Source organism: Pan troglodytes, chromosome 15, assembly GCF_028858775.2.
Source record: "Pan troglodytes isolate AG18354 chromosome 15, NHGRI_mPanTro3-v2.0_pri, whole genome shotgun sequence".
Lineage (NCBI taxonomy): Eukaryota > Metazoa > Chordata > Mammalia > Primates > Hominidae > Pan > Pan troglodytes.
Window position 1 is genome coordinate 72,197,391 of NC_072413.2, and position 24,074 is coordinate 72,221,464.

Below are 24,074 nucleotides of genomic sequence, written 5' to 3' on the forward strand. Positions count from 1 at the left end.
GCCACTCTGCCTCCCGGAACAGCCCTGAACCTGAACCTGGTTGTCTCACTTCGGCCCCTGGGGTCCCTGCCCATGGGCATCCTGCAGAGCCCACCCGGTGCTCCACCCCCAGCACCCTGGCCATTCGACATTGCCTGCGGCGGGAGCTGCCAGCTTTTTGGAATTCCTAATCGCTCCTGGCCCCAGTGATTGGCTGCTCAGCTCTGACCCCACTTGGGCTGCCGCCTGGTTGGATAAAAGGGGAATCTCCTTGGGCTCCAGAGCATTAGACACCGGAGGGGGCACCTGGGACCAACTTCGCGAAGCCGGAAGCCCGGCGGGGGGGTGGGGGGAGCTAAAGACCTGCGGCCTCAGCCCCTCCAAAGAACCGGGAGATGACGGGGAAAGCAGGGGAAGCGCTGAGCAAGCCCAAATCCGAGACAGTGGCCAAGAGTACCTCGGGGGGCGCCCCGGCCAGGTGCACTGGGTTCGGCATCCAGGAGATCCTGGGCTTGAACAAGGAGCCCCCGAGCTCCCACCCGCGGGCAGCGCTCGACGGCCTGGCCCCCGGGCACTTGCTGGCGGCGCGCTCAGTGCTCAGCCCCGCGGGGGTGGGCGGCATGGGGCTTCTGGGGCCAGGGGGTCTCCCTGGCTTCTACACGCAGCCCACCTTCCTGGAAGTGCTGTCCGACCCGCAGAGCGTCCACTTGCAGCCATTGGGCAGAGCATCGGGGCCGCTGGACACCAGCCAGACGGCCAGCTCGGGTAGGTGAGGACAGGTTGCGCTGCTGCCTGACTGGGGGGCGACAGCCGGGAGCCCCGCGCCGTCGGCTCTCGCTTGCTGGACCAGGCCTCCAGGCGGAAAAGTTCCTGCCAGGCCGGGGGTCGCCGCCTGGGCCTTGGGCCGACGCGCCTGGTGATGGGGCCCGGGAGGATGCTTCGGCGTCCGCAGGGTTTCGGCCCCAAGCGTTTCGGGCGGCCGCGCAGTTCCCCAGTCCCCGCGTCGGGCAGGGCTCGGCCACGGCACTCTGTTGGAGCCCCACTGAAAACTGGGTTTGGGGTGTCGGAGCCCGTGGTGCAGAGTCGCCGGCCGTGTCGGAGGGCCCCAGCACCGCTGCTCCACTGCGGCCCCGGCCTGGTGTAGGATCCGCACTCCTCGAGCCCGATGCTGTTCCGGCTCCGGCCCCATCCCTGGTGTCCAAAGTTGTCTGATTCCCAAATCCCGCGTTGGTCAACTGGGGTTTAATTTTCACCCCCACGAGCTCAGACAACCCGGCCATCGCGGCAGCTAAAGCGGCCGCCATCCTCTCCCACGTAAGCGCCACTATATACTGGAGCCCGGCGACGCGCGGGCTCGGGGACCCTGGGTGACCTCTCCGCCTTCTCCCCGCGCTGCTTTCCAGGAGGTGTGTCGCGGCCCGCTCGAACCTCCGATTCCTGTTTGAGCTTGGCAATTCCCCCGATTTTTCGTTGCGTTTTACTTTGTTTTACGTGGAAAGGCAACGAAAACCAGCGCGTCTCAGGCTCTCGGGCCTCGAGTAGGGACGCATTGTGCCGCCCTGCGAAAAGGACGGTGCTCGGCAGCCCCCAGTCTTCCCGGAGCCCAGCTCCCCACGCCTCCGCTCCGTTCCTCGCTCCTCGAGGCCAACTTTCTGGCCCGGGGCACTGGGGCTGGCCGCGCAGGGCAGGGCGCAGCAGGGTCGCGAGCGCTGCCGGGGATCTCTGCGGCCCCCTAAGGCTGCCTCGCTCTCCGTCGTCCCGGTCCCAAGCGCGCCGGGGCCTTTGCCTCTCTTACAACGAAATCTGTTCAAAACCTCCGGATTCGGGCCCCGGCGCGGGAGAGGCCAGCCTGAGCTCAGGGATGGGACGGCCACCGGGGCGCCCGCAGGCTTCCTGGGGAGACAGAGCAGGTCCCCGCCGCTCGCGGAGGCAGCCCGGGGTGGGGCCCTCGCGGGTTTCGGGCACAGCGGAGCGCGTCCCCCACTCTGCCGCATGTCCCTACGCCCGCTTTTCAGATTCTGAAGATGTTTCCTCCAGCGATCGAAAAATGTCCAAATCTGCTTTAAACCAGACCAAGAAACGGAAGAAGCGGCGACACAGGTGAGGCTCCCGCTTTCTGTTACCTCTCCTGCCCGCGCACCCCCCTGCCGTCCCCCGTTCCGGGATCGGGTCTCTCGGACCCTATTTTCGCCAACAACGGATCTGAGGTCCGAGGCCGTGCCAGGGCGCAGACCACGGGTTGTTTGGCGGAATCTGCCCGGGGGCCTTGGCGTCCGCACCGGTTGAGCGGGATGAGTGGCCGCCGGGAAAGCGGCTCGGTTCGGGCTTTCTCCTCCTTGTTCAGGAGAAAGGAAAGGCTCCAACACAGGCCAAACTGAGCCACAGAGTGGGGGCGGTCCCCAGATCCCCGCACCAGTACATTCTGAGAGCCACACAGATCCCGCGGCGGGCAGATTAGCTCCCACCTCTTGCCAGAGCCGGTTCTTTGCCCTCGGCCTCAACCGCCGCCCCCATTTCTCTCCCGGGGTCCCTGTCCTCTCTGCCAACTCCCTAAGCTTTCTGCTCCCACCGTTCTCCAAAGCTGGAGCGATCTCTGCACTGACAGAGCATTTTCTTTTGGCTTCTGCTCATTCGTGATTCTGACCGAGTCGCTTCCCTTCTGTGAGCCTCAGTTTCCTCGTCTGCAAAATGGAGTGGTAGGCGATGTAGACTGGACGGTCCCACCAGCCGTAGCTGGAGGAGGGTGGGCTGCATCGGGGTACAGACTAGAAAGGGTTTTGTTTTGTTTTGTTTTGTTTTTGTCTTTAAATGGAAATTACTTGCACAAAGTTAAAACTCAGTAGATGCCGACAGGTATATCTTGAAAAGTAACCTACCCTTCTCCCACCCCCGCCCTCATTCCCTTCCGCACCAGCCGCACTGCTACCAGTTCCTTGGGTACATTTGTAAGGTGGTTTTCAAGGAAATAAAGGAGAAAGAACCAAAAATCTGCCTGCCTTTCTGCGGGTGCTGCTCGCAGGTGCTGCCCCGGCGCTCACCTCGGAGCTATTTCCCCGCACCCCACTCCGTCCCCATCAGGTGGGGCCGCCACAGACTCTGCGCCCTTTCAAGACATTTCTCCACTAGGGCGTTCTCGGGCACCCCCGCCGCCACATCGTTTTCTCCCACCCCAATTTGTTCTCAGCCTCTTTGCACCCTCTCTGCGCTTTTCTATGCTTCGTTCTTCCTTGGCCCTGGGAAACTCCACTGTTGACCGCCACCTTTTAAAACGGCCTATCCTCACCCCCTAGGCCCCAATAGGTTTTGGCTTGAATGCAGGTGAACTTCGACTTGGTTTCTCCGGACCTCGGTCTATTCTTTTTCTGGCAGCTGTTTGCATTTGTTTAGTTTGTATTGTTTTATTTTAAAAGGAAAAAGAAAAAATTTTTTGGTCTTGATCTTTGGTCTTTTTTTTTTTTTTTTTTACATTCAATTCATTCAACGAATATTCATTAAAACACTTTTTATGCACCCATCTTACGCGGGTCCCAGGGTGGGTAATCTTGTCATCTTCCCCAGGCAGGGACAGGGACCTTGCAGGGAGGGCAGGTCAGAGACCGGCAAAACTGCCCTTGTGCTGGTGCCAGGAGGGGTGGGAGGGGTTCCCACAGCATGGAGAGCCCTGGAAAAAGCACCCCAAACCCTGGGTACAGGAATGGCATTTCCGCATCAGGACATCTCACTGCATGGCACTTGGTGACCGTCTGTTTTCATCTGTCACTCTCTTCGCCAGGAACACCTTTGGGGGTTTTGGTGGGTTTTCATGGGGGCAGAACAGCAACTCACCAACACTCGGGTATTAACTGCCTGGGGTTTCTATTTCTGTTGCATGAAGGGAGAAGGTTATTGGAGAGAGGAGAATGGCTACGGATTTCAAGTGCTTGTTTTAATTAGGAAAAAATACATTTTACTCGAGCTTCTGTCATTTGGGGATTTGGGGTAAGAGACCCTGGAATCTGGTGATGAGAGATGGGCTTATTTTTATCTCCCAGAAACAAACCAGACTTAAAAGCGTTTGGGGGGTGGCGTGGGGACAAAGCAGCCACGGTGAGAGTCTCTCTGATTTTGCTCTTTCTCTCTACTGGGAAAGCTCAGCTCCTCTTCAGACTGGACACAACAGGAGCCTGAAGGGTCTGGGGTTCTGCAAAAACCAGGAACACAGGCTGGGTCACATTATGGGGGAAGTGTGTCAGCTCTGAGGCATGAATTAGGGAAAGTTTGGGAGATTTGAGTTTTTGTTTTGTTTTTTGAAGAGAGGCTCTCCGAAGTAGGGACTGAGACTTGAATGGTTCTACATGACCTATAATCGGCTCTCCTCTTTGACTGCCTTTGTGCCTCAGTTTCCCTGGTTTTGGAAAGGACTTGAATTTCTTTATTGTTTATTTTGATGCTCTGTCCATGGGCCCTTCAGCAGATGGCAGAAGCGAAAAAGCAGCAGATCTTCAAAATTCTCAAGAATTAACTTTGTGTGTGCATAAGCATTTCACATCATCACGCCCCACCCCCAGAGAATAGGAGAAACGATCTAGAATCAAACCAGTCATTTTCTGCAAAGAGCACAATCTTTCTTCCCTGAATTATCCCCCGAGATATTAAAGTGGACACCAGCACCAGGAGCGTGTGAGGTTCAAATCTGTACTTTTGGGTTGTGTTAGACGAGGGTGAGGGCCCAGCAATAAGGGATTCTACACCCCTGTGCTGGCGCCAGAGTCTGATCCCAGGGGACCAGGCAAGGGCTGGACCATTTCTACCAGTTCAGTTCGTGGACGCTGGACTATATTGCCTGTTGGCTTGTTAATGAGGTTTCAGGATAAAGATCACCCAAAACCTGGTGAAATTAAGGTTTGAAAAGAGAAGAGTTTGTGTCTGGAAGTAGGTGTTTAGTGGTTTATTCAAGAAAGAGTACCTATGAATCCCCTAATGTTGGAGGCAAAATTTTACAAATTGGGGCATATTTATTTGCCCATTTTCCTAAGGTGAGAGAATGTAGTTTTTACCAGATTCTTAAAGCAGTTTATAACACAAAATAGATCCATATGAACTGCTCTGTTGGGGGTGGGGAACTGTGCCTGTGGGCTCTCAGGGTGGCCCGAATGGAACCCCCTGCAGGTGAGTGGCTGAGCTTGCAAGTATGGGATGGTTGGAAGGTGGCCCTTCCCTTCTCAGCACAGAAGAGGACTGGAAAAGGCTTGGGGCAGTGCTGGGAGGCTGGCAGGTCTGGGTGATGTTGAGGAAGGGCAGGGGAGGAGGAAGGGGCGCTGGGGGGAGTTGAGGGAGTGGGAGATTCAGTTCTCTGCTGTATAAACACTGAGGTTGAGGCTGCATTTGACCTTCTGGTGAATCTTCTAACTTTGAAAGGCATTCAAAAATTCAGCTCTAGTGACTGTGAGAGGGGCCCAGGAAGCTGGTCTGGGTGGAGCTGGGCTATTTAGTAATCTGGTAAGCCCCTCTTCTCTGTGCTTGGGAGGAAGAGGGGCTTTCTGCTTTTCTAGAATGTCCTTCTTCTGGGACAGCCTTTCCCCCAGAACACCTCCAGAAAGATTCCCAGTGTGAAATGTCACTGAGGGCTGAAATAATGGCCACCCCCCAAACACAGGAAGGGTAGCGTGAGCCCTCAGCCTTGAGGAAGAAGAGTCCAGAGGGTTAAACTATGAGACAGAGAGAGAGAGAGAGAAAGTGTGTGTGTGTGTGTGTGTGTGTGAGAGAGAGAGAGAGAGAGAAAGTGTGTGTGTGTGAGAGAGAGAGAGAGAGAGAAAGTGTGTGTGTGTGAGAGAGAGAGAGAGAGAAAGAGAGAGAGAGAAAGTGTGTGTGTGTGTGTGTGTGTGTGTGAGAGAGAGAGAGAGAGAGAGACGAGAGAGAGAGAATTTGTGTCCTATTGTGCTGAGCCAGCCTGGGTTCGGGGTCTGCCCAGGAGACACAGAGGAAGGCGGTTCTGTCCTGTCTGAGACAGGCTCTTTTAGTTTCTGGGGTCCTGAGTGTTCGGTCTTGCTCCCCTCAGGACAATCTTTACCTCCTACCAGCTAGAGGAGCTGGAGAAGGCATTCAACGAAGCCCACTACCCAGACGTCTATGCCCGGGAGATGCTGGCCATGAAAACGGAGCTGCCGGAAGACAGGATACAGGTAACAGCCCTGAGCCCCTCTCCCCTCCACTCTCCCCTCTCTCGGTGACATCTACCACTCCAGGGTTCCAGATGCCCATGACCCCGCCTCCCAGCCCCACTGTGGGCATGTGCTTGCCTGTGATCATGTTCTCAGCCTATTTAAGCTGAACACCTGCCACATGAGGTGGGTGCTGTCGGGGGATGAGAGGCACCCAGTTGTGGCCTGGCTGTTGTTCCAGACTATAGGCTTCCCGGGGAGTATGTCAGACAGACCCTGCGGGGGTCTGGGGATGAGAGGTGGAGTACTGGAGGGGCCCCCGGTCCTGGGCAGGGTCTCTGTTGAGGCGGAGGTCCCTTTGGTAAAGCTAAATGTCTGTTCCAAGGCCAGAGGGTGCCCCAGGCCTCTGGGTAGCTGTGAAGAGGAAGGTGGCTTCTAGTCCTGACCCCAGTCTGTTTCCCTCCCCTCTCCTCCCCTCCCCATGATGAAAGTGTTACCCCTTCTCTTCCTGCTTCCCACCACTCCATCCACCTAAGGCTCCTTCCTCCCACACACAGCCCAGCAACTGCTGCCCTGACCTGCTGCTCCTTTTCTTCTCCCAGGTTTGGCCTAGGATGTGAGCTGGGGCATGGCCCTGCAGGTGGCTCACTAAGCCCTCCTCCTCTCCTGGGCAGTTTTGTGGCATAACCAGCCACTGATCTGGGCATGTGGTAGGCATGGGGCCTCCACTTAGCGGCAGCAGGACCTTGGCAAGTCCAGAGTCCCCTACTTGGGCAGGAGTAGGGCTGTGGAATCATTTCTCTGGGGGAGGATGGAGTCTGGGCAGGGCCTCCATGAGGCAGAAGGAGTGGGGTGGGAGGAACATTTCCAGAAGATTTGGGGTTGTCTTAGCTGGTGCTCAACCTTCAATGAAAGCTGCTCCCATCGCCTGAGCGGTCCAGAGCTAGTTCATTGCGGAGGCTGGGGTGTGTGGGCCAGGGGCTGGTCCTGACTTCCTGGAACTGCTCTGCTCTGCGTCTCCTCCCCAGTCTAGGTTCCTTGTATCTCCAGGTGTGATGTGTGCCTGGGAGGCCGGGGGAGCCAAGTAAGGTGTGTGGGTTGCTCTGTACTCTCTCACTGGAGGACCAGAGAATGTGAAATGAGGCTGTGAGGCCTTCCTCTCCCCTGGAAATCTATTTGGAATTTCAGCCGATGGTTTTAGACATTGACACTAACAATAAGCTCAATTATTCATAAGCAGATTATGTTTGGTGCATTATCCATGGGGGCCTGGACCCATTACCCTCCACCCAATTGGGTTCTAGTGAGGTAAGCTGGGCGTTGATGTTGAATTGTGTGTGTGCACGTGTGTGCGTGTGTGTAAGCCAAGCCTTAAACTGCACGGCAGTAACCCCTGCCTAGCCTTCATTAGCATAAAGTTGGCCATTCCAGGTGGCTGCGGCAGGGAGGAGCAATGACAAATCCCCGCTGTTGGCAGGGCCCACATTTGCGGTATTGACCAGAATGAAGGAATAGCTTGTCTCTTGCAGTGGGTTGTCCTGAAATCTGCTTGGTAGATTAGGTAGGGGAGGGTGGATGAGGTGTTTGAAACCTGCTGAGCTCAGGATTTGGGGGCAGGCTTTCCCTCAGCTGTAACTGCATTGCTACGAATGCCCCAACAGGCACATTTAACTTAACAGGGTTTTGTTAAGTTGCTTGGGGGTTGCCTATACGGTGGTATCTGAGGGCACCAGAACCAGCAGGAAGGAGCTTGGGGTGTGGGATGAGGAGAGCTCATCGCCCTGGGACTGTGAGGATTGGCTCTGCAATTTGTGGACGTCGGAGAAATGAGGGAAGAGTCTCAGAGCCTTTGAGCACCACGTGCCTGAATGCTACCCCCAGAAGCTGTCTGTGAGTTGTCAAGTCCTCTTGCCCCAGTTCAGTAAAGTGGCCTGGGAAAGATCTTGGTGTGCATCAATAGCAGTCACAGCGATCGTTTCCAGAGGAGTTTCCATGTGCCAGGTGTTCTCCTGAGCTCACGACGTACACAGGACAGGCAGGGTGGTACCATGGTTAGGGTCACTGACTCTGGGGCCAGACTGGCTGGGCTCCTGGCCGGGCTTCACATGCCAGAGCCTCTCAGTCTTCATCTGTACAATGGGGGTGACAGTGGCACCTGCCTCTTGTGTGGAGGTAATGAGCCATATGTGTGCAGCAATCAGGGCAGTGCCTGGCACGTGCCCCCAGCTCACTTGGTGTCAGATCTGATCTTATTAAATCCTGGTGACAATCAGGGGCTGAAGACCACGAATTTCCTTTGAGAACTGAGGCAGCTGAGGCACAGCCACTTGCCCAGGCCCCACAGCTAGTAAGTGGGAGACACAAGACTCAAACCTAACTCTGAATCGGAAGCCCACAGTGGCACTGCCCACCTCTTCTGTTTGAAGTCTTTGCTTTGACTTGAAGCTGCGGGAGCAGAGGTGATTTGAAGTCAGGCGGGGGACCTGTATCACAGTAAAGTTAATCAATGTTTATTGAGTACCAGGCACTGTTTAAAAAAAAAAAAAACAGCCCAAAACTCACTTATATAATAAAATTATTTTTGAATGGGCAAATTCTGTACATGAATTCAAGAGGGTGAAAAGCAAGTCCTCGCCCTCCCTCGACCAGCAGCCCACCTGTGTCTTTCATTTCCTCACAGAGCTAGTTCATGTATATTCAGCAGAGTCCTCAGAACACCCATGAGCTAGGGGCTATTATTCCCATTTGACAGATGGGGAACCTGAGGCACAGACAGAGGCCAGAGTTGAGTCCCTTTAGACTCCAAAACCCTTGCTTTTCTACCTTGCCTTCCCTCCCCATCATTTCCCCTCCACGTGTTGGCCGCCACTCCTGAGCCAGCCCCCTCCCAGCCCAGCTTTGGGTCAGAGGACTCTGCAGGTGAGATGAGCGGGAAAGGGGAAGTTATTACTGGCTCCAAGTCTGGAGTTAGAAATTCTCGGCCACGTGGTGGCTCAGGCCTGTAATCCTAGCACTTTGGGAATCTGAGGTGGGAGGATTGCTTGAGCCCAGCAGTTTGAGACCAGGCTAAAAAAAAAAAAAAAACGAGACCCTGTCTTGGAAGAAAAGAAAAGAAATTCCTGGCCAGGTGCAGGGGCTCATGCTGGTAATCTCAGCCCTTTGGGAGGCTGAGGTGGAAGAATTCCTTGAGTCCAGGAGTTTGAGCCCAGCCTGGACAACATAGTGAAATCCCCATCTCTACAAAAAAAAATTTAAAAATTAGCCGAGCATGGTGATGTAAGCCTGTGGTCCCAGCTACTCAAGAAGCTGAGATGGGAGGACCACTTGAGCCCAAGAGGTAGAGGCTACAGTGAGCTGTAATCGCACCACTGCACTCTAGCCTGGGTGACAGAGTGAGACTCTGTCTCAAAAACAAATGAACAAAAAAAAACCAGAGAGAAATTATCGAGGTGGAATGGAAAGGTTATTGAACTGGAGATCAGGAACCCAGATTTTAGCTCCAACTGACATCTGGTGTGGCAGAGGCTAGGCCACTTCCCATCTGTGAGCCTCAGTTTCCCCATCTGTAGAAGAAAGAGGTGAGATCCCTTCCAGGGAGGTGCCTCCTGAGTATTCCCCCACCACAAGCCCCTGGGCTGCCATTGGTAGAATGGGGGTGCAGGGCAGGTTAAGTTTAACAGGCCCAGATGGACCGCTGGGGCATACACCCCTGCTGGGCCAAGCCAAGAAACCCCTGCATGTCTGAAGTCTACTGTCTGATGTCTGATGAGAACCTGCGATGTAGACGCGGAAAGGCAGACACACCTACTTCCAGTCTTTGTTTCACTGCCAGCAAGCCAAACCCTGAGTCTGAAATTACTCATTTGTAAGATAATAATATTTTTTCATAATGCTAACTTAATAAAAATAGTGTTGTTACTGGCATTTATTAAGCACTCAGCATTGTCCCAGATATTAAGTGCTTTCCATACCTCGTTTCTTCTCTTTTTCTTCTTTTTTTTTAGAGACAGGGTCTCACTGTGTCACCCAGTCTGGAGTGCAGTGGTGTGATCTCGGCTCACCGAAACCTCTGCCTCCCAGGCTTAAGCAATTCTCCTGCCTCAGCCTCTTGAGTAGCTGGGACTACAGGTGCCCACCACCATGGCTGGCTAATTTTTGTATTTTTAGAGAGACGAGTTTTTGCCATGTTGGCCAGGCTGGTCTCGAACTCCTGACCTCAAATGATGCACCCACCTCAGCCTCCCAAAGTGCTGGGATTACAGGTGTAAACCACCATGCCCGGCATGCTTCATTTCATTTAATCCTTAACAGACAAATTAGTTAGCTGTCATTCCTACACCCATTTTCTAGATGAAGAAACTGAGGGGCTGAGAGGTAAAGTAAGACTGGGATTCAAACCCAGTACTCAGCTACCGTGACATGAGATCCTATGAGATAGACATGAATGCCTCTCTATACAAACTGTAATAATGCAAAGAACAGTGATGACAAACCAGTCCCAGCAGAAAGGCATGGCGATTTCCTCTGCCTTTGTGTTTGGAGAGTAAACACGTCCTCACTTCACATCACTCTGGGCTGGAGGTGGAGGATTATGGTGCAGTGTTGGGGAAAGAAAAGCTTCTACGTCTCCACATCAGACTCAGGCACACCGTCTTCTTTGTGTCTTAAATAAATAAATAAATAAAAGGCTGGTGCCTGTGATCCCAGCATTTTGGGAGCCTAAGGTCGGAGGGTCACTTGAGGCCAGGAGTTTGAGACCAGCCTGGGCAACATGGCAAAACCTCATCTCCACAAAAAATACAAGAATTAACAGGTGTGGTGACACATGCTGGTCCCAGCTACTTGGGAGGTTGAGGTGGGAGGATTGCTTGAGTCCAGGAGGTCAAGGCTGCAGTGAGCTGTGATCGTGCTACTGCACCTCAGCCTGGGTGACACAGCAGAATCCTGTTTCAAAAAAAAAAAATTTTTTTTTTTAAATGCTAGGATATGGCATTCTGGAAGTCCCTGCCAGCTATCAGCCCTGGGGAAGAGAAGGTGGGTTTCCAGACTGACTTAATTTCCTCTGAGGGGTCACTTGTTACTAGAATTGTGAGGGCAGGCTACATATATATTCATGTGTTTACTCTATTTTTTTTCTAAGATGTGCTTGTTATAAAATGCAAACATTACAGAGCTATGAATGTTCGAAGTAAACAGAGACTACATTTCACCCCTCTTAGAAGTCTCGTGTATGTTGAAGGCTGAGGTCTAGATTCTCTGCCGAGCACTGTGTGACTTTGCCTCTTCTAAAGTGGCCCCTGCCTAAGGGTAGAGAATAAAGTATTAGTGGGTCATATTCCAGAATTAAGAAGATGGGTGCTTGAGTAGGGAAGGGTTTGTATGGATCTCATCTCAGGATGGTTATTAGAATCACCAGGGCAGATTTTTTTTTTTCTCGGCTCATTGCAACCTCCGCCTTCTGGGTTCAAGCAATTCTCCTGCCTCAGCCTCCAGAGTAGCTGGGACTACAGGTGCGCACCACCACGACTGGCTAATTTTTGTATTTTTAGTAGAGGCAGGGTTTCACCGTGTTAGCCAGGATAGTCTCGATCTCTTGACCTCGTGATCTGCCTGCCTCGGCCTCCCAAAATGCTGAGATTACAGGCGTGAGCCGCCACGCCAAACCCCAGGGCAGATTTTTAAAATGCCCATGCGCTCCCCCGGCCAACACCCAGCAATTCCGATTTAATTGGTTTAAAATCGAACATCTTCGGCAGGTCACAGTGGCTCATGTCCGTAATCCCAGCACTTTGGGAGGCCGAGGCGGGTGGATCACTTGAGGTCAGGAGTTCGAGACCAGCCCGACCAACATGATGAAACCTCGTCTCTACTAAAAATACAAAATTACGCCGGGTACGGTGGCTCACACCTGTAATCCTAGCACTTTGGGAGGCCAAGGTGGGCAGATCACCTGAGTTCAGGAGTTCAAAACCAGCCTGGCCAATATGGTGAAACCCCGTCTCTACTAAAAATACAAAAATTAGCCGGGCACGATGGCGGATGCCTGTAATCCCAGCTACTCAGGAGGCTGAGGCGGAAGAATAGCTTGAACCCGGGAGGCGGAGGTTGCAGTGAGCCGGGATCGCGCATTGCACTCCAGCCTGGGCAACAAGAGCGAAACTCCGTCTCAAAAAAACAACAAAAACAACAACAAAAAATCAAACCTCTTCACGTTGGCATTTGTATGCTTTTAAATCTCTCTAGGTGATTCTGTGTGCAGTGAATGTAAACACACTGGGTTGGAGGCTCAGGAGAGGGGTGTTTCTGTTCTGAATGGGTTAATATGAGTGGAAGAAAGTGGCGTTTGGGGTGGCAGGGGTTTGGGGTGAGGAAGGAAATGGAATGTCAGTGCTCAGGCAAGAGGCTGTCTGGAAATGTGGTCGGAGCTGCCCCCTAGTGGGTAACAGAGGCTGCAGCAAGACTCCACTTGTGTGAGCCTTAGGCTGGGCCGCACAGAGCGCGCTGAAATAAACCGCGGGCAAAGTGCTGAGTGGGTGCAGAGTGTGAAGCCCTTAAGTCACGCCAGCGATGAGCCCAAATTCATCAGCTTCCAGCCAGAGGGGAAGAAAGAGACTTGGGGGAATGTGATGGACGCTCACCTGATGGCATGTGGCAAGATGGCAGGGCAGGGCCTGGGGTAGCAAGGAGACCAGAATGTGCAAAGGGCATCTGTCATGCACAATGTCTCCTTCAGGAGGTATTTAGGAGGGCGATCCTGGAAGGACTGCAGAGGGTCTCCTGGGAGACGATTGAGGGATGGAACCCTGGGCATGTTGTCTGGTGGCGATGCCAGGGCGGGAGCTTGCAGGACAGCAGCTATGTGATGATGCAGAGACAAGAGGAGGTGTGAGGCATGGCCTCGGCTGTTCCTGCTGATTGCCCACGTCGAGAAAGAGCTGACAGGGTTTCCTGGCCTGCTAGCTGTGCCTTTGCATCCACTTGGCAAGAAGTCCTTCCCTGGGCCCAGTCTTTCCTTCGAGGCACAGGCACATTCTGTGCCTGCTGTGGAGGCACCCGCCAGACAACTGTGGACAGCCACAGTCTTTCCACACAACCTGGGCTTTCTTTTTTTTTTTTTCTTTCTTCCTTTTTTTTTTTTTTGAGATGCAGTCTCCCTCTGTTGCCCAGGCTGGAGTGCAGGGGCACGATCTCAGCTCACTGCAACCTCTGCCTCCTGAGTTCAAGCGATTCTCCTGCCTCATCCTCCTGAGTAGCTGGGACTACAGGCTTGCACCACGACGCTCAGCTAATTTTTGTATTTTTAGTAGAGACGGGGTTCCACCATGTTGGCCAGGGTGGTCTCGATATCTTGGCCTTGTGATCCACCCAACTCGGCCTCCAAAAGTGCTAGGATTACAGGCATAAGCCACTGCGCTTGGCCAACCTGGGCTTTCTGATTGCTGCTGGGGTATCACTGCTGATACCTCTGAGGAGAAATGTATCAAGAAACCCAGGCTTGTCCAGGGGTGGTGGCTCACACCTGTAATCCCAGCACTTTGGGAGGCCTAGGAGGGCGGATCACCTTGAGGTCAGGAGTTCGAGACCAGCCTGGCCAACATGGTGACACCCTGTCTCTACTAAAAATACAAAAATAAGCCGGGCATGGTGGCGGGTGCCTGTAATCCCAGCTACTCAGGAGGCTGAGGCAGGAGAATTGCTGGAACCTGGGAGGCAGAGGTTGCAGTGAGCCAGGATCGCGCCACTGCACCCCAGACTGGGTGGCAGAGTGAGACTCCATCTCAAAAAAAAAGGAAAAGAGAAACCCAGGATCATTCCCAAACTGGAAGGCCCTCCCAACTCACTTTGTCCTGGGACTCCAAATCTGGTGGCCCTGGGTGTCACTTTGGGCCCCTTTTCAGGCACCTGACACCCTGACTGAAGTATAAGGCAGGGCTCTGGTCCTCGCTGGCACCTTGACGCAGGGTCTCCTGAAGAACTTGGGCCCAGACTCCCATGTGAGGGGAGCAGTCTCTTCTAGAAAGTGAGCTGTCAGGAAAGTGAGTGAGAGAGGGATCAAAGGAATATTGTGGGTTTGTCAGAACCAACAGTCCACCTAGAAAAAGGAGCCTAAATGCTGAGAAGACATATCAAAGGTGGGAGATAAAATGATAGGGTTTTACGTGAAAGGTATCCTAGAACATTTGCTAGAAAGCAAAGCTTGTTGCACATCTGTCCACAGAGTTCATCAAGCATCAGGCCAGTGTGTTTCAGTTATCACTATGTGGCAGGCATTTCCCATACGCTCTTTAATTTCCACCAGAAACCTGCAGAGAGGTGGTGTCACAGGGCAGGTAAGGAATGGGAAGCTCAGAAAGGTTAAGAAATGCACTCGGCCGGGTGTGGTGGCTCACGCCTGTAATCCCAGCACTTTCGGAGGCCGAGGCTGGCTGATCACCTGAGGTTGGGAGCTCAAAACCAGCCTGGCCAACATGGTGAAACCCTGTCTCTACTAAAAATACAAAATTAGCCAGGCGTGGTGGCACAAGCCTGTAGTCCCAGCTACTCAGGAGGCTGAGGCAGGAGAATCGCTCGAATCTGGGAGGTAGAGGTTGCGGTGAGCTGAGATCGCGCCATTGCACTCCAGCCTGGGCAACAAGAGCGAAAATCCGTCAAAAAAAGAAAGTAAAGAAAAGAAAAAGAAATGCACTCATAGCCACAAAGGCACCTAGAGGCAGAGCAGAAATCCCCAGTCTAGGGCTTCTAGCTGCTGCACCACAGTCCACTCACAGGGAGTATGGGCACTGTGTGGGTGTTCCCCTGTACTGGAGCCTTAAGGGCTTGGGATGTATTAGAAATGTGGGGAGAGGCCGGGCGTGGGGGCTCACGCCAGTAATTCCAGCAATTTGGGAGGCCAAGGCGGGCAGATCACCTGAGGTCAGGAGTTCGAGACCAGCCTGGCCAACATGGTGAAACCCTGACTCTACTAAAAATACAAAAAATTAGCTGGGCGTGCTGCCAGGTGCCTGTAATCCCAGCTACTTGGGAGGCTGAGGCAGGAGAATCACTTGAACCCAGGAGGTGGAGGTCGCAGTGAGCCGAGATCACGCCAGTGTACTCCAGCCTGGGCGACAGAGCGAGACTCTGTCTCAAATTTAAAAAAAAAGAAAGAAAAAGAAAAGAAATGTGGGGAGAGTTTCAGGAACACCTGTTTAGCTCTCCAAATGCCTAAGGGGGAAGTAGAGGCTATCTGTATTGAATATACAGCCAAAGGCTGGATCTTTCTTCCCCTCCTCCTGGACTGTTGTTATTATTATTTGTAAGTCCAGCCTTGAAGGGCATGTGAAGGAGGCCAGAGGGCCAGGCAATGCCATTGATTAACTTGCCTTCCGGGCAGGCTCCCATTTATTTTCAGTGTCTCTACCGAAAACTAACACTTATCGGACACCTTCTGTATGACAAACACTGATTTTAGGCACTCGCTTATTTCATGTAATCCTCCAAAAACCCCGAAAAGTGGATTTTTTTTTTTTTTTTTTTTTTTTTTTTTGAGACGCAGTCTTGCTCTGTCGCCCAGGCTCGAGTGCAGTGGCATGATCTCGGCTCACTGCAAGCTCCACCTCCTGGGTTCACGCCATTCTCCTGCCTCAGCCTCCTGAGTAGCTGGGACTACAGGCGCCCCCCACCACACCCGGCTAATTTTTTTGTATTTTTAGTAGAGTCGGGGTTTCACCGTGTTAGCCAGGATGGTCTCGATCTCCTGACCTTGTGATCCACCCACCTAGGCCTCCCAAAGTGCTGGGATTACAGGCATGAACCACCATGCCTGGCCTGAAAAGTGGATATTCTTATCTTTCATTTGGAGAGACTGAGACTGAGGGAAGTCAAGTAACTTGCCCAAAGTCACACAGCAATTTTTCAGAGCTGGGAATTCCAGGTCAGGACTGGCTGGCCTCAATGCTTCTGGTAAATATTTCAGTTCTATATACAGGCTGGTGGCTTCCAGGAAGGGAATAGAAAGGGACATTTACAGAGCAGTTAGGGTTAATTCTAATTCCTTGTCCACTTCCCTCCAAGGCACCATTGCCATAGCATCCTTGCCAACTGTCTTAGAAAGAAATTGTTTTGGCCGTCCAGGTTTCCTCTATAAATTGGAGCAGCATCTAGTCTTCACAGACAGCCAGGCATTCCAGGAGCCCATAACTGAGGGTCTGGATGACTTCTGGTTTGAGCGACCAGCTGGCACTGGCTCCCCTGGGAGAGAGTCTGTGGGCAAAGTCTGATCTACAGATCAGCCAGATATTCATTTGCCCAAATTAGGAGGCCCAGGAAAATAGTTCTGTTTATAGGCCCCAGAGATGATCAGAATCCCGAGTCTGCACCCCCTTCTTTAGTACCCTAAAAATGCTGTTTCCATCTGAGAAACTGCGCCATCTCAAGCATGGGTATTCGTGGAACTCCTGGGGAAGCCAGGGCAGTGCACCTTGCCAGGTATCCACACTGGGTGGGTGGGGGCATCTCTGTCTTTGTATATTCCACAATGCCTTCTCCAGAAACCCTAAGTAAAAACTGCACTGAAAACAGAACCCTCTTTTATAAATTTGGCATCAAAACTCAGTGATGGCAAAAACCGGACCAGACCTTACAGAATTTATTTATCGTTTTTAGTGTGAACATGTACATAAATGCTTTGCTGAGAAATCGAAGCTGATGGGTTTGATCATGAGGTGCTGCTGCTGCAGGACATTATGTTACTGTGGTTTATGCATCACATCTTTTTTCTTAAATCCAAAACATTCTCCAGTCTGGTTGCACAGAGCTAGTTGAGGGGTTGTGGCCTTGTTTTATTAGGTTGGTGCAAAAGTCATTGCGGCTTTTGCCATTGAAAGTAATTACTTTTGGCCAGGCACGGTGGCTCACACCTGTAATCCCAGCACTTTGGGAGGCCAAGGCGGGTGGATCACCTGAGGTCAGGAGTTCGAGACCAGCCTGACCAACAAGGTGAAATCCCGTCCCTACTAAAAATACAAAAATTAGCTCGGTGTGGTGGCGGGCACCTGTAGTCCCAGCTACTCTGGAGGCTGAGACAGGAGAATTGCTTGAACGTGGAAGGTGGAGGTTGCAGTGAGCCGATGTCACACCACTGCACTCCAGCCTGGGTGACAGAGCAAGATTCTGTCTCAAAAGAAAGAAAGAAAGTAATTACTTTGAATGGCAAAAACTGCAATAAGTTTTTGCACCAACCTAATATAATGCACTGTATTCAAGCAGGACAGACTGTCTCCCGACCAGGAAGTAGGTGGCTTCTTATATTCATGAACCAAACCTCTCCAGCCCTCTGTGGTCACACTTGGTGTCTGGAATTCCATCACCAGGGGATTCATTCTTTGCTGTCTTCTCTGAGAGGTGGATAAAACCGGGAGTCATACTTTTTTTTTTTTTTTTTTTGAGACAGAGTCTTGCTCTGTTGCACAGGCTGGAGTGCAGTGGCACAATCTCGGCTCACTGCAACCTCCACCTCCCAGGTTCAAGCGATTCTCCTGCTTTAGCCTCCTGAGTAGCTGGGATTACAGGTGTGCGCCACCATGCCCGGCTAATTTTTGTATCTTTAGTAGAGATGGGGTTTCCCCATGTTGGCCAGGCTGGTCTCAGACTCCTGACCTCAGGTGATCCACCCGCCTAGGCCTCCCAAACTGCTGGGATTACAGGCGTGAGCCACTGCGCCAGGCCGGGAGTCATACTTTTATGTAGATTAGTCCTTTTGGATTTTTCCTCTATGGGAGAAAGCAGCTTGCAGCAAGCAGATACGCTAAGGGGAGGATGATGGGGCAGGATTGAGGCCCCAGACAAACCGCAGGCCCCGGGTAAGACAGCTAGTCGGGCACACATCCTGCAGCACAGGCCCGCGGCGCTGGGGAGATCTACATACGGCATGGAGCCAGGCCGGGACGCAGGCCCGAGTTAGCACGGCTGGCATTGCTGCCTCTCCCTTCAGGGCAGGGAGGACAGTCATCTAGCGGCCTTCGGATTACACAAACCCTTTCCTTGGCGGGGGTCTCCCAAGGCGGTCAGGTCCGGACCAGGCAGAGGCCTTGCACCTGTGCTTCCCAGCCCCCCAGTTTTGCGCGGGAACTGCAGGTGCCAAACCCGGAGGCAGCAAAGTGCTGCCCAAACGGGGATGGAGCCACCAGGGGCGGGAGAGGCCGGGGGCATCTAAGGCCGTGTAGCTCCCATGTTTAGAGGCTCCAAGTTATTTACAAATGAATAAAGGCCAGAGGACACGCGTTTGGGTCAACTTAAAGGTGCGCGTGCAGTGTTCTGTGACCTCCGTGGGATGCGAGGCTGGCGGGCCGGAGCGCCCCCTGCCGGGGATGGCCGGCCGCGCTCCGCCGCAGACTCCGGGCCGCCGGGCGCTCACTTCGCCACCTGGCGGCGACGGCGGGAACCGCAGGAGCGCGCGGAACCCCGAGCCCCGCCGGCCCCAGCTCCGGCTCACCAGGAAGCGAAGGGTTAAGCTGTCAGCGGCGCGATGTTAAACAGGTGTCAAAGGCGCCCCATATATCTGCAGATTGAAATCAAATTCTTCGCCGTATAAAAAGATAAATTACCCAGGCGCTGCCGAGCGTCCCACTCATCACGCCAGCGCCAGACGGCAAGCAATTTTTTTTTTAATGTGCTAACGACCTAATCAAGCAATCAAGTCGGAGGAGATTGCAGCGTGACCCGGGCAGCCATCTGCCGCCGAGCCCGCATGCATTTCCGCGCCGCGCGGGGCGGGGGCCGCGAGGGGCTGCCGGGGGGAAGGGGGAAAATCCTAAACAAATTAACACCCAATTTTCCCCGTCTAATTAGTTAAATGAGAAGAGTTGGGGGTCCCCGGGGAAGCGGGGGCGCTCGCCACGAGGCGAGCGCTGCCTCCCCAGCATTAATTAGTGCGGGTCAATGCCGCGGCTCCCGGGAGAGCGGCCGCTTTAATTTCCCGTGATATTTCAGTGCCTGAGGCCCATCGATTCAAACTGAAATTAACTTATTTTTCAATCAGCCCAGGGCTGCCCCTGGGGATGACTCTTCTTTTGCCGCCTCCTGAATAGAGCTGGAGCAATTTTTCATTAAAAGCTGATACCTCGGCCGCGGGGGAGGGGGCCCGGAGGGAAGGGCGGCGCCGGCCCAGACCCAGGCAAGGAAATCGGGAGGAAATGAAGAGATTTCCCAAGCCCGCCTCAGTCTTCCCCTCCCGACTCCCTCGACTTCCCTGGGGCGACTCACTGCCCCCGGGGTCTGAGCCTTTAAGGACTGTGAGGGGCGAGAAGGGACCCGCCAGGCTTGGGGCGCACCATTACCCCGCGGGCCTGGACCTCCTTGGCGGACAATGCGAGGGGCTCCCGGCTCTGTCAGCTGCGGGAAATCTCCGGAAAGCTGCTCTGGGGGACCAAGAAATGTTCCCTCCTCAAACCTGGCAGGGATTCTGGGATCCTAGAATGGGCTAGAGTGCTGCAGACACCCCAGGGTACCCCACTGTCATTCAGACCCTGCACCAATCAGCTTCGGGGCCAGAGACACATTCGCTAGTGCTTCCTCCGCCCCCACTCCCTCCCAGGTCCCTCCTCCCATTTGCTCCTCAACCCTGGAGAATGTTATCTTCATCCCTGGTACAGCTCCCCCAAATACTATTCAGAGTTAGGCTCGGAGCTATGGGGAGCAGGTACCTGGAGGGCACATGTGGCTTGGCAGAGCTTAGCTGGGACAGGGCGGAGGAGGGAGGCTGACCCAGGCCTCCGAGGGGAGTCTCCCTCCCTGAGTTCCCAGCCTTCCTGATACCTGGGTGAAGTGCCCCTAAGACTGTCCCCTGCCCTTTGTCCCTGATCCCTCACTCACCTGCAGCCCTCCTGGATGGTTCTGGCTCTGGGCTTCTGGCAGAGAGGAAGCCCTGAGCCAGAGACACTGCTAGTCCAGTGCTGGGAAAGGAATTTGTCCCTCTGCAAATCAGAAAAAAAGATTTATATGCTGGAGGTGTGAACACATGCAAGAGAGCCATCAGTGGCAGGGCAGGCTTCTCAGCTGCAAACAGTCGATGACACTGGGTCCTGCGCACCTGCAAGACCCTGTCCAGGAAGCATCCATACCCCATCTCCCTAGAACTACCCATGGTATTCTCATAAGACTGATGTCCTCCTTCTGAATACTCCCTGAGCCTGGAGGAACACAGAGGGCACCATGGAGTAGGCGAGCATAGGTTAAGGACGCCCTGCTGGAGAAACCTTCACTCCAGGCCTACAAGGGGTAAGGGCCTTGGGCCCAACACCTCTCAGAGCAAGCCTCTGACCTGTTCTGTGCACCTGCAGGTCTGGTTCCAGAACCGTCGAGCCAAGTGGAGGAAGCGGGAGAAGTGCTGGGGCCGGAGCAGTGTCATGGCGGAGTACGGGCTCTACGGGGCCATGGTGCGGCACTCCATCCCCCTGCCCGAGTCCATCCTCAAGTCGGCCAAGGATGGCATCATGGACTCCTGTGCCCCGTGGCTACTGGGTAAGAGCCCGCACCCTCCTTGGGGTCCTGCCCCTGCGGTGAGGAGAGCGGGCTCCTTGGAGGAGGGGACAGAGCCTTGAGGCAGGGGCACTTGGGCCACAGCAGCCTAGCAGGAGAGAAGTTCTTCAAAGCAAACCTCTTGGTCTATCTTGGGGGACTCAGAGCAGGGTGGGCCTGGGGCCTGGTGTCTGTCACTTGCACTGGGTGCCAAGAACTCTCATCATGAATGAGTCCCTAACTGTGGATTATTTTGTCCTGTGAGAACGGTGTGGCTGTTGGCCTGGGGTCTGTACCCTCCTCTCCCCTTGGCCAGAGGTGGGCTTATATTGAACAAAACAGCCTTCCCTGGGGGTTGAGAGAACCTCTAGGTCCCGCTGGCTGCCATTCTGCTTTGCCCAAAGGACTTCTGTCCCCCAAATCTCTCTACTTGCTATCTTCCCCACCTGCCAACTTCCCCACCTGCCCTCTGGGCCTATATCTGAGAACAGCACCAGCTTCTCTTGGGGTTCTAAGATCCGGAATCCCACGGGGGAGGGACAGGGGAGCATGTGCTGTGGCCTGGAAGGGACAGAACAGGCCACCCGAGGCCCAGGTGCCCAGGGCTTTGGCAGGGGGAGGTCCTCCACAGGGCTGGTGACCCATTTCCCCATTCCCTGACCCTGGTCCAGCCCTGGGACTTGTGTGACTGCGGTGTGGGAAGTAAGGCTTTCTGCTCGTCCTTAATTCTGGCCTCTCTCTATCTTTGCCGTTTTCAGTTCAAGATGGCTTTCCCAGGCGCTTTTCTAAACCCGAATACCAACAATTCTTTCTAGGGATGCACAAAAAGTCGCTGGAGGCAGCAGCCGAGTCGGGGAGGAAGCCCGAGGGGGAACGCCAGGCCCTGCCCAAGCTCGACAAGATGGAGCAGGATGAGCGGGGCCCCGACGCTCAGGCGGCCATCTCCCAGGAGGAACTGAGGGAGAACAGCATTGCGGTGCTCCGGGCCAAAGCTCAGGAGCACAGCACCAAAGTGCTGGGGACTGTGTCTGGGCCGGACAGCCTGGCCCGGAGTACCGAGAAGCCAGAGGAGGAGGAGGCCATGGATGAAGACAGGCCGGTGGAGAGGCTCAGTCCACCGCAGCTGGAGGACATGGCTTAGGTCAAGGCACGCTCAGATGCTGGAGCCCCAAGACTCTGCTCTCCTCGGGCCCTGTGGTGCTGGGAGATGCTCTCTGAGGCAAGGCCCAGACCTGGCCTCTGCCATCCTCCCTGTTCCCCACAGGTCCTCCATCACCCCTGGTGGCTGCAGGCACCGCTGGGTTCTGACTGTGGACCATGCTGAGACATCCCTCATCTAGTCTTGACCTCTCCAGCATCCCAGCCTCAGAAGCCTTCTTGCTGCCCACAACGTCCCCTCAAGCCCCTTCTCTCAATCCCTTTGCAATGCTCACTGGTTTTGGCCACCCCTTGCTCTCTCTTCTCTTGCTTTAAAGAGCCCTCCTTCCCAGCTCTACATTCTGCTCTGCCCATGCCTAAAGCCCATTGCTGCAAATGCATTGTGAATTGCCTGCCACGGCTGTGACACAGACGGAGGACTGGAACTGCAACTCCAGCGTCCTCAGCACCTCACTCCTCAGTAAAAGTCTTCTCCCAACTCAGCCTGTTCCTTCCTGCAGACCTGGCTGGGCCTGGGCTTCCACAGTGTGAAGACACTGTGCAGGCCCAGGCAGGCCCAGCCTCTGCCCCACCCATCAGTGGAGTCCAGATGGCAGGCTACAGTTGGGAAGTCTCAGCCTGGGCCCCTCAGCCACCCTTGGTCTCATGCCCCGCCATGGTCACCCTCAGGAACCCACCCTCTCCACACCCAGCCTGTCCCACTGGCTCCTCCCAGCACAGGCACCTATGTGGCATGTGGTGATGTACGCTGCGTGCCATGAGTCCATGTCCTATGCCTCACAAATGCTGTGGTTCACGGCACTGTTCAGAAGTCCAAACCTTCTACCCTGGGTCCTCGGGCCCCTGAGCCTGTGTCCTGAAGAATCTCGACTCTCGTGATATGCTGCTTGTGACCTTGACTTGCCGTGAAGGCACCTGCCCCCACAGCTCCTTGCAAACTATGAGTTCACATGTGCCCTGCCTTGAACAACCCAATCTGGCTGGTAAATGACATCTAGGAAGCCACAGGCCTGGCCTCAACTGAGAAGCCAAGCCTGGAGTAGGCCTGGGGCTATGCATACGCATTAAGGGCCTGCTGGAGAAACCTTCACTCCAGACAGACAGGGGGCTAAGGGGCTAGGGCTGAGCACCTCTCAGAGCAAGCCTTTGACCTGTTCAGAAGGATGGGAAAAAGGCTGGAAGGAAAGCAAGGCAGAAGGCCAGGAGTAAGCCCAAGCTAAGCTACAGGCACACACGCCTTCATGCCAGTGCATGCCAGGAAGCACGTTCACTAGACTAAAACACGGTAACCATGATGGAATAAGGAGCCGGGGCTTCTTTCTGCCGGCTGATGGGTGGACCTGTGTATGGTGACCTCTCCGGCCTGGCCTTTTCCATTCGCATGAACAATGGGAGCACATAGCCCTGTTGACCTGCCCGATCCAGATTCCCAGGCCAGGCTCCCGACCCCATCCACCTATCCACCACCCCACCCACCTTTGCAGGGAATACCTCGTTAGAAAATGGCCTGAGACAATGCGTTGCAACTTTAATTCCATATCAAAAGTTGATTTCTTCTTCATTCCATTTATGGAACTTCCCTCCCCCTAGTCCGGTTCTTCTTGTCTTTGTCCCTGTTGGTTTGAAGTGTTAGACTATAGCTCCTGGTGTGTAAATAATGTACATAGAGTGAGAAGAAAGAAACTTGATATTGAGGTGTTTGAAATATGGAACTGTAATAACTTCTAGGTATTCGAAACCTGTGATTTCTGTGCCATTTTCTGTAAAGATACAAGTAAGAATAAAATTGACTTAAAAATAGTAGGGGAGAAATCCAGGAGTCCACTGTGGGTGGGGAATGGTTTGTGTTCCCTGTGTATGGGTGGCATAAAAAGTAAATCTACGGCTGGGTGAAATGGCTCATGCCTGTAATCTCAGCACTTTGGGGGGCCGAGGTGGGCAGATCACTTGAGGTCAGGAGTTCGAGACCAGCCTGGCTAACATGGTGAAACCCTGTGTCTACTAAAAATATAAAAATTAGCCAGGGGTGGAGGCACACTCCTGTAATCCCAGCTACTCAGGAGGCTGAGGCAGGGGGATTGCTTAAACCCGGGAGGTGGAGGGTGCAGTGAGCCGAGATCATGCCATTGCACTCCAACCTGGGCAACAGAGCAAGACCCTGTCTCGAAAAAAAAAAAAGTAAATCTACAAGTTGATATTTTAGGTCAAAATTACTGGGTTCCTTTTTTAAAAAATTACTCTAATTGTAGAGGTACAAGTGGCCTACATCTCTCCACTGAGCCGATACCACCCTTCAATGAC

General features: G+C 53.8%; 1 protein-coding gene across 1 annotated transcript; it reads left to right on the forward strand.

Moving 5' to 3' along the window:
• Positions 1-332: 332 nt before the first annotated feature.
• VSX2 (visual system homeobox 2) lies at positions 333-23,573 on the forward strand. The gene is made up of 5 exons (XM_024348803.3): positions 333-744; positions 1,995-2,079; positions 6,017-6,140; positions 20,438-20,618; positions 21,431-23,573. Exons 1-5 carry the CDS (start codon positions 375-377, stop codon positions 21,754-21,756), a joined length of 1,086 nt encoding a protein of 361 aa, XP_024204571.1. The 5' UTR covers positions 333-374; the 3' UTR covers positions 21,757-23,573.
• Positions 23,574-24,074: the final 501 nt, after the last annotated feature.

Bases quoted from the DNA above. Each gene is read 5' to 3' on its own strand.
- VSX2 (XM_024348803.3), top strand. From the start codon at position 375: ATGACGGGGAAAGCAGGGGAAGCGCTGAGCAAGCCCAAATCCGAGACA. The intron at 745-1,994 runs GTAGGTGAGGAC...CCCGCTTTTCAG, and splicing joins CAGCCAGACGGCCAGCTCGG to ATTCTGAAGATGTTTCCTCC. The intron at 2,080-6,016 runs GTGAGGCTCCCG...TGCTCCCCTCAG, and splicing joins CGGAAGAAGCGGCGACACAG to GACAATCTTTACCTCCTACC.